This window comes from Acanthochromis polyacanthus, chromosome 19 (genome assembly GCF_021347895.1).
Source record: "Acanthochromis polyacanthus isolate Apoly-LR-REF ecotype Palm Island chromosome 19, KAUST_Apoly_ChrSc, whole genome shotgun sequence".
In the NCBI taxonomy this organism is placed as follows: Eukaryota; Metazoa; Chordata; class Actinopteri; family Pomacentridae; genus Acanthochromis; species Acanthochromis polyacanthus.
In genome coordinates, this window is record NC_067131.1 from 2,849,618 (window position 1) to 2,867,998 (window position 18,381).

Sequence of the window (18,381 nt, forward strand, 5' to 3'; positions counted from 1 at the left end):
TGTACTTTTTAATCCCATTCTATTCATTTAAAAATTCTTTGTTGTAAAAATGAATCTTTAAGTTACGTTTAAGCTGCTAAAAAACAGTTAAAAACAAATATCATACATATAATACACTGAAATTGTACCTCACTGTAGGCTGCTTAAAGCATCTACAGTCATGATTAAAACTTCTTCATAAATCAATTTGATGTCTGCATGTGAGAAATATTTAAACCCAGAGCTTCGTGCTTTATATTGTTGTATTATTCCATTAAAACGTTATCAGCTGCATTAGTTTGGATGAAGAGATTTATTATTTACGACCTCTACAGCAAAACAAATGAGATGTTTCAAAGTAAAACCCGAAATACTGACAGAGCGTGGGAACAAATTTATTTCTATGTTGTCTCATGTACAGAAGGAATCAATTTACAGTTTACAAACAACTGACCAGGTTCATGAAGCAAATGGTTTACTGCACAGGATGAAGGCCTACAGTTCAGTCCTCCGGAAGTTACTATCAAAATCCAACAAATCGGGCCTCCGGTTTCTAAAGTGTCCTCTCAGGGCTTCAGTATTCAGACCGAATACTCTCCGAAACACAAGTTCACAAAATCTAGTGAGAAAAAAAAACACATCTCCCACGTAAAACAAAAACAAGCAAGGAAAGCCACAATTGCACAACTTATAATAAATTCCATATCTGGTCCAGAAAAAAACCCAAAAACGTACATTTACAGCAGTGGACACGACAGTTCAGCAGGAATCGTTTCATCATGGCGGCGTTTTTCTTCAGACTTAACATCACATTTTCAGTTTTGTACTGCAGGCTACTGACACAGGCCTATGAACAGCAAGCGAAGGGTGAAAACATGTCAAGCGTGACTTTTATACAGCCTTCGAGATTTACCCTCCAGTGTTTTCACTTCGGCCGATAATTCTGCAAAAAACGACGACAGAAAAACCTTCGAGTTCACAGTTGCGTCATAGGCAGTGGTGATGCTAGGAACAGCGGGAGCGTGTTGGTCAGTATGTTATCGTTGTAAACATTTACGACCGGAAGTGAATTTTGTTAGAGGTGGATTACGGGGGGAAGAAGAAAAAAAACAGAGTCAGTGTGTCATCTTCAGTTCATTTGGCAACACAGTTCAATGCATCTGCGAGTCACATTTTGTGCCAAACGTTGTCGTCTCAAAAAAGGTTTCGTTTAAAAACACCCTATTCTACATGTTACATGCACATCGTATACACATAAAATCTCATATAATTCATCATACCATTTACAAGTTTGGTGAAAAAAGAGGATAGATACAAGGAATTAAGATATCCAAGGATGTAATAGCCACAAGAAAAGTAGTCAGTTTTGGCAGGCATGCTCCCCAGAGTGACGCGTGTTGTTGTCGTTACCACGATGCAGTGTGCTTATCAGTGCCTGCCGATGTCAACGGCCAAGTTTAGGTGACGCCTAACTGCATTTTTTTTTTTTTTTTTAAAAGGGACCGGCATGCCTATCACTCGATCCTTTGTGAAAGAAGGCACTTACAGGAGAGAAGTGGTACAGGCCCTGTCTGCAAACAACCCCTGTGGATCTCAGTAGAATATTCTGTTAAATAAGTAAGTCTTCAAGTAAAGTGGCGTTTTTGCAGAGCCGCATGTGTTCAGACTTACCCATGTTTCTTGGCGATTAGGGGTTTAGACTACACAGGAGCCCAGGGATCTGTGGAGAGGGGGGGCTTTTGGTGCCTTCGGTTTATTTCATACATTCATATGCATGCAACCTTTCTATACCAAATGGTCTTTCAAATGTCTGGGCATCTATTTACACAACAGAAATTGCAAAGTCTCTGCTGGCCGAAAAAATTCTCAACAACAGGAGAAAGGCAGAAATGCGTACTTTTGGCAGAATCGTACAGTAGATCACTGCGATAAATCCATGACAAGAAAGGGTGACAGAGAGACTTGGAGATGATGCTGAACGATTCAAATCATTACTATCTGAATAAGGAAGATACAACACATGAACACAGTACAGGAGGAAGAGGAAATCAAGTACATCCCTGAAGGAGCAAAATGCAAGTCACACGGTGGAATTTATGGTTTGCATTATCCGTTTACAGGGGCTCAAGACAAAAATCAGGTATAGGTTCTGCACTTATTTGGGCTTTTCCTTCAAGGAAAACTTATCCAAGTTACAGTTTAGGACAACGGCTAGTCAAGGAAACACAAACTTCTACCATCAACGTGAGCTTGTCAGTAGAATTAGTCCAGGAAAGGAAATCTAATTCACCTACACCCCCACCAATCCATAAAAAATGTCATCTACTTCCAAATTCTTGGTAAGTATCAATCAGTCAGCTCTCAAACTATTAGTAAGTGCTCTATTCTTATATTTTGCTCTATAAAATGGCTATTTCCACAGTCAGTATATGCAATGGCTCAGACGATGGTTCAGTGATGTGATAGGTGACAAGGTTCACAATAAACTGGACAGATTTCAGTCTACAATAGATCAACTCAGCGGAAACCAGTGGGATTAACTGACAGTGAGACCACGAGAGTAATCAGTGCAACAGCACCTCACCAGAAACACAGAGGTCAAACAACAACCCGAAAATGGACCAGTGAAGCAGTGGTTGTGCTTATTGTGATCTCTCTCTGTGAAAACATCACTTGTCTTCCATGTTTGTCTTAATAGACTGTTCAAGGTCCAGTGCTCAGTTCAAGAAGCTCACTTCCTGGGGTGGAAGACCATCAGAGGCCTGTCCTCGATCTTCTGCCAGGGGCTCTTCTTGTTCTCGTCTTTGTCGTCAGGATCGTCCTCGGGACTGGTCATGGAGTCGCGGCGGTTCTCGCTGTTGCTGCTGCGGCTGCTGTTCACACGACTGCGTCCTCTTCTGGGGATGGTGGACCCTCTGGAGGACGGACCTTCATCCAGAAGAGGGGTGAGGGAATTCTCCTCGGGTGAGACCGGGCGCCCCTCGCTGCTGCTGGGCTCGCTGTGGTCGGGGTAGGCCAGTTTGGAGTAACTCTTTCCACCACTGCTGCTGATGCCGTGGCCCTTCCTTCCTCCGGTCCCCCAGCGCTCATCTTTTCCCTTTCGGTTGGCTCCAGCTTTTCGCTCTTGGGACTCCAGAGGTGGCTCAAGGTTGACGTCTCGTGGGACGCTGCTGGAACCTCCAAATCCACCACCACCACCGCTGAGGTCGTTCCCGACATCGATGTACGAGTGGCGCACATGAGCGTTGGCACGTCCATCCAGGGAGATGAACCAGGCCCGCGGGTGCTGTTTAACACCCAGTTCCAGTAGCTTCTTCTCAGTCAGAGCCTGGAGTTCCCCATTCATCTGAGCCATGGTGGAGTCGTTGAAGAGGACGGGGATGGTCACAGGTCCGCCAGAGGAGTCGGACGCCCAGCTCGGTTCCTCAGAGTCGTCGCCTTGGGATCCGCCTTGCTGCTGCTGCTGGCCTGGTTTCTGGGAGTGGTGGTGATGGTGCTGCTGCCCTCCACCCATCTGGGCACCGTCTTTGTCTTGTTCCTTCGGGTCCTTGCCGTCTTTGCCAGAAAACTCAGATGGCAGGCGCATGTAGTGGGCCGGGATGACCAGGGTTGGCACCATGCTCCGGTACATGTTCTCCTTCATCTGGTCGATGGAGCTGCAGAAGATGATCTGACCCGGTTGGGTGTTGAGGGATGTGGGTCTGGCGAGGCTGTCAGCTGCTGCCGCTGAATATTCTGGAGGTTTGTCGGACTGACTTGGCACATAACCTTGGAATCGAGGTGGGGACGGGGGATCGGAGGAGTATCCTCGATTGTCGTTGGCATTGTGGTGTCTGTGATATTCAGACTCCTTTCCCTCTTTGGGGCTGTAGCTCCGATTGTAGTCATCATGCAGCAAAGGGTTGTCCAAGTTGTTGGTCTCGGTCGCTCGCGTAACCTTCATGGGGAAGCTTTCACCTCGTTGGGAACCTGAATTCTTTCCCTTGGCGTGTCGCAGCATGTGGGCTGGAACATGCTTGGTTAAGTCCTCCCTTGAACTCTGGTAGTCTCGAGACGGGGACATGTCAGATTTGTCATTGGATGGGCCTGATTCAACGTGGCCTCCACAGATCAGGTTCAGGCGTGAAGTGGACGTACCCTGGTCTCTCTTAGCGCCGTTTAGATTGGACGAATGGGGCTTGCCTTGCTGTCGACGAGGTTTCAAGCACTTCCGTCTAGAAGGGAAACAGAAACTGAAGGTCAGAATACAAACATACACTAGCTAACTACTTGGGGATTAGAAGAAGAGTCTAATCAACGAGAACCTAAAATCATATCCACATTCATGCATGACTGTTTGCAGGGATCACCAACAAACCGAATCTGTTATTTTTGCTACCAATAGAAACCTAAAACTGAGACATGCGCCTACGCTCCCCACACCTGCAGTAGTAGAGCAGCACGCAGAGCAGGATGAGCACCAGCAGGGCCAGCGAGCCCAGGATGGACAGCAGGAACAGGGTGTGGTAGGTGGTGATGTCCCTCAAGCCTGGATGGGACAAACCCAAACCTGCAAGATAATCAAACACAGAAAGTCAACTCTGATTCATTTACCTCCTCAGCACACTGTTCTGACAGGACTATATGGCCAAAACAAAGTGAAACATCTGAGAAAAAGTCATCTGGGTTTCATTTGATTTGCTGAATTAAATCTGTGAAGTTTGGTTCAAATCAAAAAGAGCAAAGACTTTCAGAATTTGGTTGAACATCCAATCTTGAGTCACCCAAATTGAGGAAACTCTTACATTCATGATCCAGTATGTCATGAGGACTAGAAAATATGATGAACATATGCTTGTATTATTGAAAGCATTGTCTAGTAGTTGATATTTCCACCACTTTGTTCTGGACTGTTGGATGAACTGCAGTTAAATTTATGAATTTTCTCCATCAGAATGTCAAAATGTTCACTCTCTGCTGGATTATCTCAATTGCTACATGAAAAACTAACAGACATTCATGGTCTTCAGAGGATAAATCCCATTGAATTACACATTCCAAGAACTTTCCTGTAATGGCTCCATCAAGTTTGCATTACTTTCTGAAATATACCCACAACCACTGAATGTAGTGGCATTAAATTTAGCCAAAACATTCACGCCCTCCTGAGGATGTATCGTAATATTTGTTGAATGTTTAACTTTTCATCTGGTGCCATCATCAGGTCAGAGTTTTCATTTGCTCATATTCTTTGGTTTATGGCTAAATACCGACCAAACAGTAAACAAACACACAAAAAATACAACACAGGCATTTTTTTACCAGTGTTTGGCTTGTTTTCTGCACAAATACTGCTTACGTTTAGTTAAAGATCAGGGTTTGGTTGAAACAGAAGACCTTTGCTGTCATATTCAGAATAATAACGTGGTTACTTTTGTTTTAAAATCTGAAACACACAATACTCTGTCGTGTTATCAGCCAATGTTTTGTCAACCCGTCCACCCGCCTCCACCTCCTCCCTACTGAGCCTTTATGGCTTTATAAGTCATTCACTTCTGTACCCTCACTAGAGAGTACCGTCCCTATGAAACATAACTTGAGGTCGTACAAACTGTACTGTGGCTTGTTTTTTTTCTTCTAAGTGGTAGTCAACCCTTAAAGAATGGAAGAAGACGCACCCATACTTTACAACTTCATGAGAAGCACCAAATAAAACAAGCTTTCATGACTTCTTTGAATTATGCAACATCTGTCCCCAAGAACCACGAGGAACTTTTGAGGCTATTAAACTGAAACACCCTGAAAATATAGATATATTTAGGGACTCATTTAAAGGAACGTTCCATAGAACTTCAACCTTTCTTTGGTCCCAACGTCAATACACAACTAGTTCAGTCTATATTTACTTATCCCAGCTGGTTCTCTACATCTTGTTCTATGAATTATGAATTACGGTTTTATGGTTCATGACTCAGTCTTCTTTCTAAAAATACCTCACAGAGACATCTTATCTTATCCATCCAAATGGTTCAGTCATGTGTTGCAGTCTAAAGCCTGGTGAAGATTACGCCAATAATCAGTAAACATTTTAAAAACAGTGGCTGTTAAGCTGCATAAATTTCAATACAAATCAAAAGCCTCTTTGTTGGAAGTTGCAGATTTTTAAATAGGACTTTTTGAGGGGTAAAACAAACTCTGTAGAAGTGCTGTGATGGAAATGCTGCTATACACTGATTCTGTTTTCTCTCTGGGCACCAAAAGGAAGGTCTGCTGGCACAACAGCAACACTGGAAGTTAATAAAACAGCACAAACACCAGGGTGATGAGATGAGAGACGAGCTGAAGTACCTGAAGATGAAGGAAATGCAGCCAACCAGTATCCCATCTGAGGAACCACGACGTTCCAGACAAACTGCGCTCCGTCCTTTTTGATGTAGCCGGTACCGTTCCGAACCCACAACCCTGGAGGGACGTGAATAACCATCAGCGTCAAAACAAAACCGCACGCCAACATTTTGGACAACATGCTTGGAAACATTCTAGCAGACGCGACTTTCTATTCCAGCCAGCCGTTACGTAACGTCGTGTCAGCTCTGCTCCATCACAGCATCCATGATTTATGTGTTTTGCTCACCCGTTTTAGGCTGATACAGCCAAGCGGGTACACTGGTGGCCATCCTGTTCCGAGTGTCAGACGGCAGCGGCACGGAGATGTGGATCGGATCTGAGACCTGGATGGCGCTGCCGTCTTTGTCGAAGAGCTGGATGCTGACGACTGCCAGCGCTGTCAAGTCTGTCCACCCCGTTTCTGCACCTGACGGGGAAAAACATCAGCTTCAATGCCTCTTATTCGTGCTGTTGCAGGATTTTAATGGAATAAACTCGCCCTGTTGACAGTTTTACTCCAGCCTATAATATAAACACTCAGTATTTGATGCTACAGCGAGCAGCAGAATGAGATTTCTGACACTTATTCAGTGTAATTATTGTCAGGTGGAGTGTCACGTTAAACTTTTTTGGCAAGAACTACTACATTTTTTATGCATTGTAGAGATTTAGAGGTCTTGTTTAGATACTTTAGTGCCTTCTACAGCTGCAACAAACAACCACTTCTACTTAGCAGACTATTTTTCAATAATCAATCAGTTGTTTAGCTCATAAAATGTCAGTAAATAATCAAAAGTGAACAATATTATTTCATAGACATTCAGTTTGCTAAAAAAACAGCAGAAAAATTAATAAATCCTCACATTTTCTGAAGCTGGAGCCCTCATATCTTTACAGATATATTTTTTTAAAAATAGATGAAAACAATCAGGTATTGAATTTATTGATTTATTAATTTCAGCTCTGCACTCTCTAACAACCAGGGAGGGATTTTGGACATTACTAGTATTGATATCTAAAAGAAAAAACAATCTCATACCCTTATATTGGTAGAATGTCATTACTTTTCTGTTTGTGGCAACTTCAGATGCTTTTTAAATATATTTAGCGACAATAAATGGCGTCAGTCCTGCAGAATGAAAGTTAGCATGTTTACAGAAGTGTTAATTGAACTTCTTGGCTGCAGATTGTGTTGCTTTTGCATTAATCAGTGAGGTGTTTTCTGTTTTAATCCATGCTGTAGTGATTTAAATGTGATGGACAAAATAAAAACACACATAATGCAGTGCAGTTATTGCATTATTTGGCTTTAATCCACCAAGAACTGGGTGTAAAAGAGCTTTTCTTCATCATGTACAATGCAGACATCGAAAACAACGTACATAATTACACCAATATATGATTTGTTCAATACCTCCTTCTCAAATTGTGGAAATTAATCTGCTTCTTTGACACTTTTCTCAGTGTTTCCACCAGAATTTACTCCAAGTCAGCGACATGAGCAGCTCTGAGAGGCTTTTCTACATGAAAATCATGTTGAAAAAGTAAAGCACCGCCTTGAAGAAGCCAGGACAAACACACGATTTTAGCCAAACGTTGATTTCTGAGACTGACCTGAGCTGTTGGTCTCTTGGCCCAGCAGAAAGGGGAAACCTCCGATTTCATACTGACTCCTGGCGGTGGTCAGGGCGGCCGACAGCGCCGTGTAGTTGGAGGTGGACGGCAGCTGGATGGACTTCCTCTGGAGCTGCACCAGCGGCTGGTTACGAGCTCCTGAAAAAGAAACAGTCTGTCAACGCTGCAAACACCCTCGGAAGGTGTAAAAACGCTGCTATTTTAGTGTAGAGGTAAGAGGAGGCGACTGCGTTTGGAGAAACTGTGCTGTTGTTACGGTTTTAGCTGCAGCAAATAACATTTAAATGCTAACCAGTAGAAGTGTACAGAGGCCTGAACATATCGTCACGTTCTGCTGGAGACAAACTAATGTAAGATGTGACGAGAAGAACAGCTGAAGGGTAAAGAATAAAAATCTAATGCAGGGGTGTCAAACATGCGGCCCGTGGGCCAAAAGAGGCCCTCCAGAGGGTCCAGAGAAGACATTAACTGCAGATTGTAAATTAGTAAAACTATAATTTTAAAATAATTTCTACACCATCACAAGTTGTTTTGATCATGAAGTCAGATACTAGATTGCTCATTGTTCTTTGCTAATTTTGTGTCTCATTTTTGTAATATTTTGTCTCGTTTCTGCTGTTTTTTTTCTCAGATTTTTGTGGTTTGTCTCATGTTTTTGTCGATTTGTTTCTCATTTTTGTCATTTTGTGTCTCATATTTGTAATATTTTGTCTCATTTCTGTTGTTTTTTTCTCAGATTTTGTCGTTTGTCTCATGTTTTTGTCGATTCGTTTCTCATTTTTTGTCATTTTGTGTCTCGTTTTTGTAATATTTTGTGTTGTTTCTGTTGTTTTTTTCTCAGATTTTTGTCGTTTGTCTCATGTTTTTGTTGATTTGTTTCTCATTTTTGTCGTTTTGTGTCTCATTTTTGTAATATGTTGTCTCATTTCTGCTGTTTTTTTCTCAGATTTCTGTCGTCCGTCTCATGTTTTTGTCAATTTGTTTCTCATTTTTGTCATTTTGTGTCTCTTTTTTGTAACATTTTGTCTTGTTTCTGTTGTTTTTTCTCTGATTTTTGTAGTTTGTCTCATGTTTTTGTCGATTTGTTTCTCATTTTTGTCGTTTTGTGTCTCGTTTTGTAATATTTTGTGTTGTTTTTTCCTCTGACTTGTCGTTTGTCTCATGTTTTTGTTGTTTTGCTTCTCGTTTTTGTTATTTTGTGTTTCTTTTTTGTCTCGTTTGTGTTTTTTTCTTACGTTTGTCATTTTGTGTTTCGCTTTATTTGGTGTTTTGTGTGTTATTTGTGTCGTTCGTCATTTGTGGCCTCATTTGTGTCATTTTTTCTCTCGGTTTGTCGTTTGTCTATTTTTTGCCACTTTGTAGCTTTTTTTGGCTCTTTTTTGTTTTGTTTCGTCTCCTTTGCTTCATTTTTTTTGTCATTTTGGGTTTCATTTTTGCAATATTTTGTCTTGTTTTTGTTGTTTTTTTGTTTTTTTTGTCGGACTTTCGTCATTTTGATCATAAAGTAAAATACTACATCATTCATTTCCAGAATTCTAAATGTTTTTTATCTTTGTAGACACTCTGTGATCTGGAAGTTGTAATGTGGAAATGATAAACTGAGGCTGAATAATGCTGAAATCGAACTTATTTTTCTGAAGAAATTTCAGTTTGTTCATAATGTTTTGTAGAAAGATGGTTCCTTAAATGTGAACATTTTCAGAATGTACTTTTTTGCACTAAAACAAAGGAAACATTAGGAGTTGTGGTTATTTATAGGTTATTATTCTGTGATTTTACTGGTCACTGGAGATCAAACTGGGCCGAACTAAAAGGAGTTTGATACCTCTGATGTAATGGGTCTCAACTTTGCATTTAGGTCGGATAATCGTAAAATGAAGACACAACAGTATAAATGAACATGCATGACAGATAAAACATCCAGAAAAATGACAGCTTTCCTCACCCGGTGACCCAGACAGCACCTGCAGGACGTCATCGTACAGAATGAGAGTTCCAGGCCTCTGAGCGAGAAGGTACAAGCTGACTGAAGCGTACACTAAAAGAGCAAAAGATTCAACGAAATCAGCAGATTTTACAGGTGCAGCACCAACAATGCTGAGACAGAGATTCTTTGAAGGCTCAAACACCTCGGCTAGTTTACTGTCTGAAGGAACAGACTCACAGCCAGGCAGAAATAATGCCTCGAATGTCGGCCAAAATTAAAAACCGTGAGCTCTACGGATCAGAAACACTTGGGATTATTTCAAAATACGATCTATCTATTTATTATTACCTCCAGGTCAGAGTGAGATCTGAATGCTGTGCCACTGATGTCATTAAATCTGAATTTAATCTATAATTTTAGCAGCTGCAGCTCTACAAACACATCTGTTTTAATGACAGTAGCACCAGCCTGGCTCTTAAATTCAGACGTTCAGAAAACCAAACGTGCAGCAGCAGGTTGCATTTTAACAAGAAATAAGGCTGATTCTTTTACCAAGACAGCCCGGCGGACAGACAATAAAAATGTAGTTCAATATCAGTTTCAAGATCAACCGGCCAAATATGAAAGTGTGCTGGAAAATCACAGAACAGCAACAAGACCGGAGACTATTTCTTCTTCTTATATTGTATTTTTTAGTATTTCCCAGCAGTAAATGGCAATGAGTTCTAGAAATTTCACAAAACAATGCAAGCTCGAGCTCAGATTGACACTCGCTCTTCATGTGATGATGAACTTTCTTGAGTGTTTTCTGCAGGATTGATGGTGTTTGACAGAAACAGAAAAATGATTCAGCAGCTTCCTGCAGCGTTTGCAGAGGGCAAAAAAACACCGTTTGATTATCACGTATGAAAACATTTTGTAACCGGCATTACTGCAGACGCCAGGCAAAAGAAAATATCCACAACTTTTACTCATATATAAAACATACAATCATGGAAAAAAAATGATTAGACCTCCCTCGTTTTCTTCAATTTCTTGTTCATTTCAATGCCTGGTACCACTGACCTGAAGAATGCTATGAACAGGACAATAAATGCAGCTGATTCTATAATACTTTAAGTCTTATTTGACGTGCTTCAGCTTCATTGTATTCCAGGACATATAAGAGGACATTTCAAAGGTCTAGAGTGGTTTCCTGCTGACATTCAAGCCGTAGCACAACTCAGAAGCTGTCAGCGCTCACATAACGCCTAAAACTAAAGAATTATGTGAAGCCACAAAGGCAGCCATCATGAGTGACAGACAGGTAGAGAAAAAACTGAAGATCTCCAAGACAGTCGTACATTAAACCAAGAAAAAACAAACCCAACATGGTTCTACCAAACTGCCAGCTGGTCAGGAAACGTCTTTCTACCACCAGATGACCGTCACTCATTTGTTCCTGTGTCAAGAATTGTCCTCAGACCTAGCTTGGAAAATCCAAACTGAATCTCCATGTAATCTCCTATCTCCATGTTAGGAGATACAGGAGAGTCAGTTTGGCATTGGGCGCGTTTCCCTCCCGGGACAGTTTGGTACGACCAATCATAGCACGGGAGGCGGGAGTTAATGCTGCGTCATCTTCAGCGCCTGGATTACCCATAAAACACCTGCGCACCTCCCGTAACCAAACACAAACATTAACAAAGTTATTCCTAACACCGCTAATCGTTCGGAAGGAGTCTTTTGTTGCGTAGCCTTTTCAAAAATAAGTGTTGTACTTGAGAGTACCCCATGTATTCGCAGATTTTTGTGACAAAAACGGCAGTAATCATTCACCGCGACGCTTTCTCGGCTGCATGCCGTTGTTGTTTGGACTACATGGACTTCAAGGTCGATTTGTTTGTGCGTCACATCCGTGTTACGCTGATTGGTTCTTTCTCGTTCAAGCTGCATTCGTTAGCCCCTCCTTTTTGAAATCGTCTCCTGTCATCACAATGCCAGACTGCCTTTATTTGTATTTATATTAATACATAAATAAAGTCAGTCTGGATTTTCCAGGCAACCTCAGACCTCCAGGGAACTTAAAAATGAGTGAACACTGTAGAGAACTAGGACTTGTTCGGCAACGACAGTTGGAAAGTGACTTCCTGAAGCTGGTCTGAAGCCACACAGGGCAGGAAGAAGCCCTTCATCAAGAAAAGGCAGAGGAAAGCCCGGTTACTCTCTGCTGGGATCACAAGGATTGGACTGTTGATGATTGGGCTCAGGTTCTCTTCAGGGATGAATCCAGTTTTCAGTTGATGTCCACTCCAGCCAACTTACTGGTTAGGAGGAAGCCTGGAGAAGCTCCAAACCAGACTGTCTGTCCCTACAGTAAAACATGGGGGTGGATCAGTGACCATCTGGGGTAGTTTCAGTCTGGATGGAACAGGGACAATGAACCAGGTCATGTTTGGGGCTACACTAGAAAACAGTCTTCTTCCATCAGCTGGGAAACTCTTTCCTGCCTCCAATGACTGGATTTTCCAACAGGTCAGTTAGAGCCTGGATGGAGAACCAGAACATTGGAACCATGCCTTGGCTGCTCAATCACCAGATCTAAATCAAACTGAAAACCTGCTAAATGGAGAACCACAAGCCCAAAAACAAAGCAGATTACTTAGAATTGGTGCAACAGGAATGGGCTGCTGTGATCAGAAGCTGGTGGAGAGCATGAAGAGACATCAGGAACATCAGTACCAACTCCTGTGTGGATCATGGGACTAAAACAGACAGAAAAGAAAACATGGAATCCTAGAAGCTGTTTTTAGCAGAACAATGCCTACCGATGGAAGAACTGAAGTGATTTTGGTTCTTATCAAGAAAACTACGGAAAATGTCTGATTTCAGCTCTGAAATTAACTCTTATCAGCTAGTTTTGTTGCTATCATTATATTTGTCCAAACTAATGGACCTTTATGGCACCAGGCATCAAAATGAACAAGAACGTGAAGAAAACAAGGGTGGTCCAATGTTTTTTTTTCCCATGACTGTACATGAAACATATTTATCAATCAATCAATCAATCAAATTCTATTTATAAAGCGCCTTCCAACCGCCAAAAGGAGCACAAAGCACTTAACAGAGTAAAATAAAACAAATAGGTAAAAACATATTAAGAAACACACAAAGTGCTAAAAGGAGCTAAGCTATATTTACTCCTTCTAAGGTCTTCTACAGAGTGGTTGAAACCATAGAAGAAAATAAAAAGGACTCACGTGGGATGCGGCTGGAGTGCCAGGGCACCGAGTTGGTGACGTAGTCCTGTTTGGAGGCCGTGATGATGACCCACGTTCCGGTCCGGTACTGGAAGCTGACCCTCACCACGCCATCGATGCCGGCCCGGCTGGACGCCAGCAGGGTTTGGTTTCCGTGGACTTCCACCAGAGCGTCGTTCAGCGGCGACAAATCGCTGTTGTCGAACACCTGGACTTTTATTTGCACCTCTGGAAGAAAAAAAATATGGAGTTTTCCTGTTTCATACACGTAGAAACTGAATATTTTTGCGATTTTATCACAACACAAGTTACTATTCTTGCTTTCACTGTTGTTCTAATTGTTCTCATTGTTGTTTTTTATTGTTAAAAGTGCATATTTAAATGTTTATGCATCAGAAACAGGCACACAGATTCTATAAACCTGTATTTTATGTCCACATCATCAGACTTTGATGATAATGTGACGTACATTCTTGGAATTTATACAACGTGAATATCAACATAGGGAAGAAATCAGTGCTTATGTATATTTTTTGTTTGTTTTTTAGCTGATATTCTTAAACATTTGCACCATCTGTAACACAGCACATTTAATTTTTGCGGTATTTTATCGTATTCATCAGTGAACTACCAATTCTGCAAGTCTAAAAACCCCAAAATAATAAATCTACAACAGTACAAAACAGATGTTTTGACGGATCAAGGCCTCAGAATCGGCTTCGTCTGTGTCACTGAGAAACAACCTGATTCTCAAATGGAGACAGAAAAACAACGGGGAAAGAAAAATGGTCAGAGAAATGGTGACGGTGCAGAAGAGACACAGCTGTGCAGGTTGTTTGAAGTCTATTTACAGAAAGCAGAATTCCCCCCAGAGCACAAAGGAACACTGAGTCAGAGACCAGTGATTCATCCTCATATCTGCCTTTAATTTCCTAGAAAAGCTTCGATACGGAGCCTCGGATTCAACGACAGCTTGATGAGTACGCTGGGATGTGGTGACAGCCTTAATTAGTTTATGTCAAGTTAATTAATCCCAACGCAGCCCAGTTCAGTCTGCAGCAGGTCAAGAGAAAAGGAATAAATGTTTAAATTTGGGTTAAATGGAGCGGTTTGGTTAAAGAACTCAACTTAACTCAAACAACTTCTTCTGTAACAACTCAATTGTTGTATTTAGCTAGATGTTTCAGACTCCTGCATGCTGTCAAACTTGCAAAAATACATTTATTTGCAATGTTTTGGTTCCAAAACATCAATGTACAGAGGTAAAATTTCAATAAGTTACAGAAAAATGTGTGCAAGTTGCAATCAGTTATGTGCATAAAAATGGCACCATGTGAATACTTAAAACCTCGTAAGGCTCAACTACATTCATGAAAAACATCCCCAACATCTGGCAGCAGATAAACGTAGGTGAATCTAGGATGTTGTTTTGGAGTTCAAGCCTTTTCTTATAGCATAAATAGGGAGTTCCAACTACTTCCTGTTTAAGATGGCGACTTGTTCTAGCGGAATGATGAAGTTCTAGCACCAAAATGTTGTGCAGGAGTCTGTTTGAAACTTTTGGATATACTATTATGAAATAAAAGTGCAAACAGCTTCATTTTTTGGCACTGAGCCGGCTAAAAACCCATCTAGCTTTACCAACATCTTGCAGCAGCTACACGGAGGTAAACAGGGAGTTCCAACCACTTCCTGTTTAAACATCCAAACCTAGATTCAAGTTCCACTTTAAAACAACAAGCTAGATGGTTTTCAGCCACATGGTTGCAAGATGGTTTTCTTGCAAAATTTGGGGGATTTAAAAAAATATATATATTAAGGGAAACTTTTAAGGAATTATTGGATTTTTTTCTCCTGAAGGTTTTGCAAATTTTCTGAAATCCAAGGAATTTCTTTTTTTGCTGAATTTTTGGATTTTCTTCAGACAAGGAAACAATATTTTTTGGTGCCTGTAAACGAGGACAGTCACAGACAGTCGCACAGATTATTAAAACTTGTATTTTCTGTCTGTGTGTTCAGATTTTGTTGCTTAAAGTGATGAAATGCGTCTCAGAGGGTGATTTCTGTTTGAATCACTTCCCCTAGATGTGGATTATCATCGGGATGACGAAGACGTCGGCAGCCCTCAGACACACCCTCCACAAATCCAGCCGTCCTTCCCCCTTCATCCTCATGTTTTTCAGCTTCCCCCCGGAACATTTTGTTTCTCATCTCCGCCTCTTGGACGGCGTGGATGTGGGTCACGGCTGGGATGTTTCCATGGAGACGCTCCGACTCTCCAGAAAAAGCCGCTTGTTGTGCTTCTCCGTCCCCCGAAAACCGACGGCAAAACCCCTGCATGCACAACTCCTGGAGGCTAACTGTCAGATAATAAGCTGCATGTATGTGTGTGTTTGCGTCCGTTGTGTGTAGATAAACGCTGTCAGACATTAGCAGAATTGCTCCAATAAAGGCTCTGCTGTGAGTGGATGTGAGGAGAGGATTTCCTCAGTCTGGGCTCGCCACTTGAAACACCGAAGCCTGAAGCAGCTCCATTGACACGAACACTGAGAGTCACTGTGTCGCTCCACAGAGAGTATGGGAAAGTTTCACTCCCTCAGAGTGCTTCAGGGTTGATTTAGTGCAGTTTAACCCATAAAAACTCAGTGCAGCCGCTTTACTAGGCCAAGATAAATCAGTACGACTCAAATCCTGAGGTAGGAGGCTGATAGTTTAGTAGAATTTCTGCATTTATGTGTAGTTTGTGTGGTTTTCTTTACATATAATCAACATATGCTGCTGCTTTTTCATTACTATAAAATCTACCAACTCATTTCTGGATTAAAAGATCAATTATTTGGTTTAAAAATTGTTAGAAATGAGTGAAAAGCTTCGGAGAACTAAAACAAACCCCAAGAAATTCAGTTCATTGTCGTAAAAAGGGCTAAAAGTTGTGAACTTTTGGCCTCACTCTGCAAAATGTGCAGGTTTTCTTTCAACAGTAGTGGATTCAGTATGTTTTTTAAATGATTGCAGGTCAGCAAAATTGACCCGAGGTTTCTATTAATTAATGATTTTCCTCATTTCAGCAGCAGCTAAGGAGGAAATTCTATAAAGATGTAAACTAAGATTGGTTCTAATAAACAAATGTCCCTAAAAGAAGTGGTGTTAAGTTCCTTTAAGTGAAAGTAAAAGTGTAAAGTACTTGCACATTTTGCTGATTTTGCTGCACATATTCTACTTTTACTTTGAAAACATTGTTAATTATAGTCAAGTAAAGGACCTGAATACAACTGAAAACATTTCTTTTAGTGCAATTTTACCTCTTATGACCTCATTTAGCTCCACTCTCTACAGATTTTGCTCGTTAGCTGCTGTTTAAATGAGAAAATTGTGAATTAATTGATGCCTCAGTTGCGTTTTGGAAACAGCACTTCTACTGACTTACTGTTAATCCATTAATGTTAAAAGAAAACTGCCCAATTATAATAAATTACAGCAAAATATTGGACTTAAAATCCAATCCTTAAGTATTAAGATTCCCCACTAAAGTTAAAGCAAATAAAGCACAAAATTGAAACATAAAATAAGCATTATCACCAACATGTACTTAAAATACAAATAGTTGAAGGGCATAGGGTGCAGAATGGTGACAACTGATGAGTTTTTCACATAAATTATAGCAAATATTGTATTTTCTGAGCTGAATATATATTTTCGTTTTGGCATACAAATAAAATTAATTCAATAATGACTTTAAAATGGCATTTAAATCACATTTTACCAGGCAAACAGCTCTAAAATACATAGTTTTAGCAGTAGGATGAGAATTATCAAGAAAATGTGCTTAAAATATAAACAGAAGGTGAAAACTGATGCATTTTTAGTTCAAATTTTCACATTGTATTGTATTTTTTAATCAAATGCACGTGTTTTGTTGAAAAATCGGATCCTGCAGCCTAAATGTTCTCACATGCTAAAAAAAAACAACAGCAATATTTCCTTTCCTAAGCAGTGCAGCAGCAGGATGAAGCTTCTAAATGAGTAAATGCATGAATTCCTGCAGTCAGTCTGAGCATCCAAGCATCTCATCAGACTCAGCATCCATAAAGCAACCTAATTACATAATGTCCTTCAAAACGCACACAGCGACATAAACACAGGACGTTTAACGGCTGCATCTCTGCTCCTCTGGGCTTTCTGCTCACAAATGACTGATTAAAGCAGAAACGTGCAGCTTCGGGGCTCGTTTTTAGGCCTTCAGAGCAACAATGACAGCATGAAGGCCTGACAGAGCAGCAGCACATCTGTAGATCTGATCACCTCCAGACACCAGGGTGGCCTCCCAGCCCCACCACAGCTCCACCACCGAACAATCCGGCCGCTCTGGAGCCGAACTGGCGGCAGGAACCTCAGCAGGAGCTCCGCCGGACCTCCTCCCTGTGAGGATGTCTGCTTTCAGGGCTCACATCGACGCTTTCTGTCGACAAAAGCCGTAAAAAGCTCCAACCACTCCCATCTCCTCATTGTGCTGCACCCCCCCCCAGCACTCACCGAAGGCTCCCTGGTCTGGAACGGATTTGCTCAGCGCCTCCCAGACCGCGCACACCGACAGCAGCAGCAGACAACGGGGGAAGCGGAGGTCCAGCATCCTGCAGCTACATCTCCGGTCCAGGATCCGGATCCAGGCCTGTCTCCTCCGTCCCTCCGATCAGCGTCTCCGGGGCTGAATGGAGCCGAGATGCTGCCGACGGTTCGGGCTTCGCCTTGTTTTTATTGTCTGAGCTGCTGCTGCTGAGGAGCTGTGGCGCCTCCTGTTGGTCAGAGGAGGAACTGAGGCTTAGCTGGACTCCTGGGGGAGGGAAATAATAACAATAATAATAATAATAGCAATAGTAATAATAACAATATTATTATTATTATTATTATTACGGTGATATAATAATGATAATGATAATTACAATAATAATAACAATAATAATAATTCTAACATTTCTGTAGTGTAGTTTGAATTTATCAGGCCACACACACAGATTAAACTGCAAAAAATTAGCCCATGTGCGCATTTAATTTTTTGATTATTATTTTCTTAAAATTTTCTTATTATTTTTATGTAAAAAATATATACAAATATAAAATTATATATATATATATATATAATTTTATATTTGTATATATTTTTACATAAAAATGATAAGAAAATTTAAGATGTATATATATATATATATATATATATATATATGCATTTTTTCATGT

At 41.1% G+C, this 18,381-nt stretch overlaps 1 protein-coding gene across 1 annotated transcript; it reads right to left on the bottom strand.

The window, feature by feature from the left end:
* Positions 1–358: 358 nt before the first annotated feature.
* Positions 359–17,923, bottom strand: LOC110961313 (protein FAM171A2). The gene is made up of 8 exons (XM_022208883.2): positions 17,680–17,923; positions 13,147–13,374; positions 9,926–10,018; positions 7,960–8,118; positions 6,593–6,772; positions 6,307–6,420; positions 4,402–4,528; positions 359–4,193 (listed from the first exon to the last, which is right to left on the bottom strand). Exons 1-8 carry the CDS (start codon positions 17,774–17,776, stop codon positions 2,711–2,713), a joined length of 2,481 nt encoding a protein of 826 aa, XP_022064575.1. The 5' UTR covers positions 17,777–17,923; the 3' UTR covers positions 359–2,710.
* Between the last annotated feature and the right edge of the window lie 458 nt (positions 17,924–18,381).

What these genes read in the sequence shown, in the direction of transcription:
- LOC110961313 (XM_022208883.2), bottom strand. Translation starts at nt 17,776, where the DNA reads ATGCTGGACCTCCGCTTCCCCCGTTGTCTGCTGCTGCTGTCGGTGTGC. An exon ending in CCAAGAGACCAACAGCTCAG is followed by an intron (nt 6,773 to 7,959) that starts GTCAGTCTCAGA and finishes TTTCCCCGTCAG; the next exon opens with GTGCAGAAACGGGGTGGACA. An exon ending in TGCATTTCCTTCATCTTCAG is followed by an intron (nt 4,529 to 6,306) that starts GTACTTCAGCTC and finishes ATTATCTTGCAG; the next exon opens with GTTTGGGTTTGTCCCATCCA.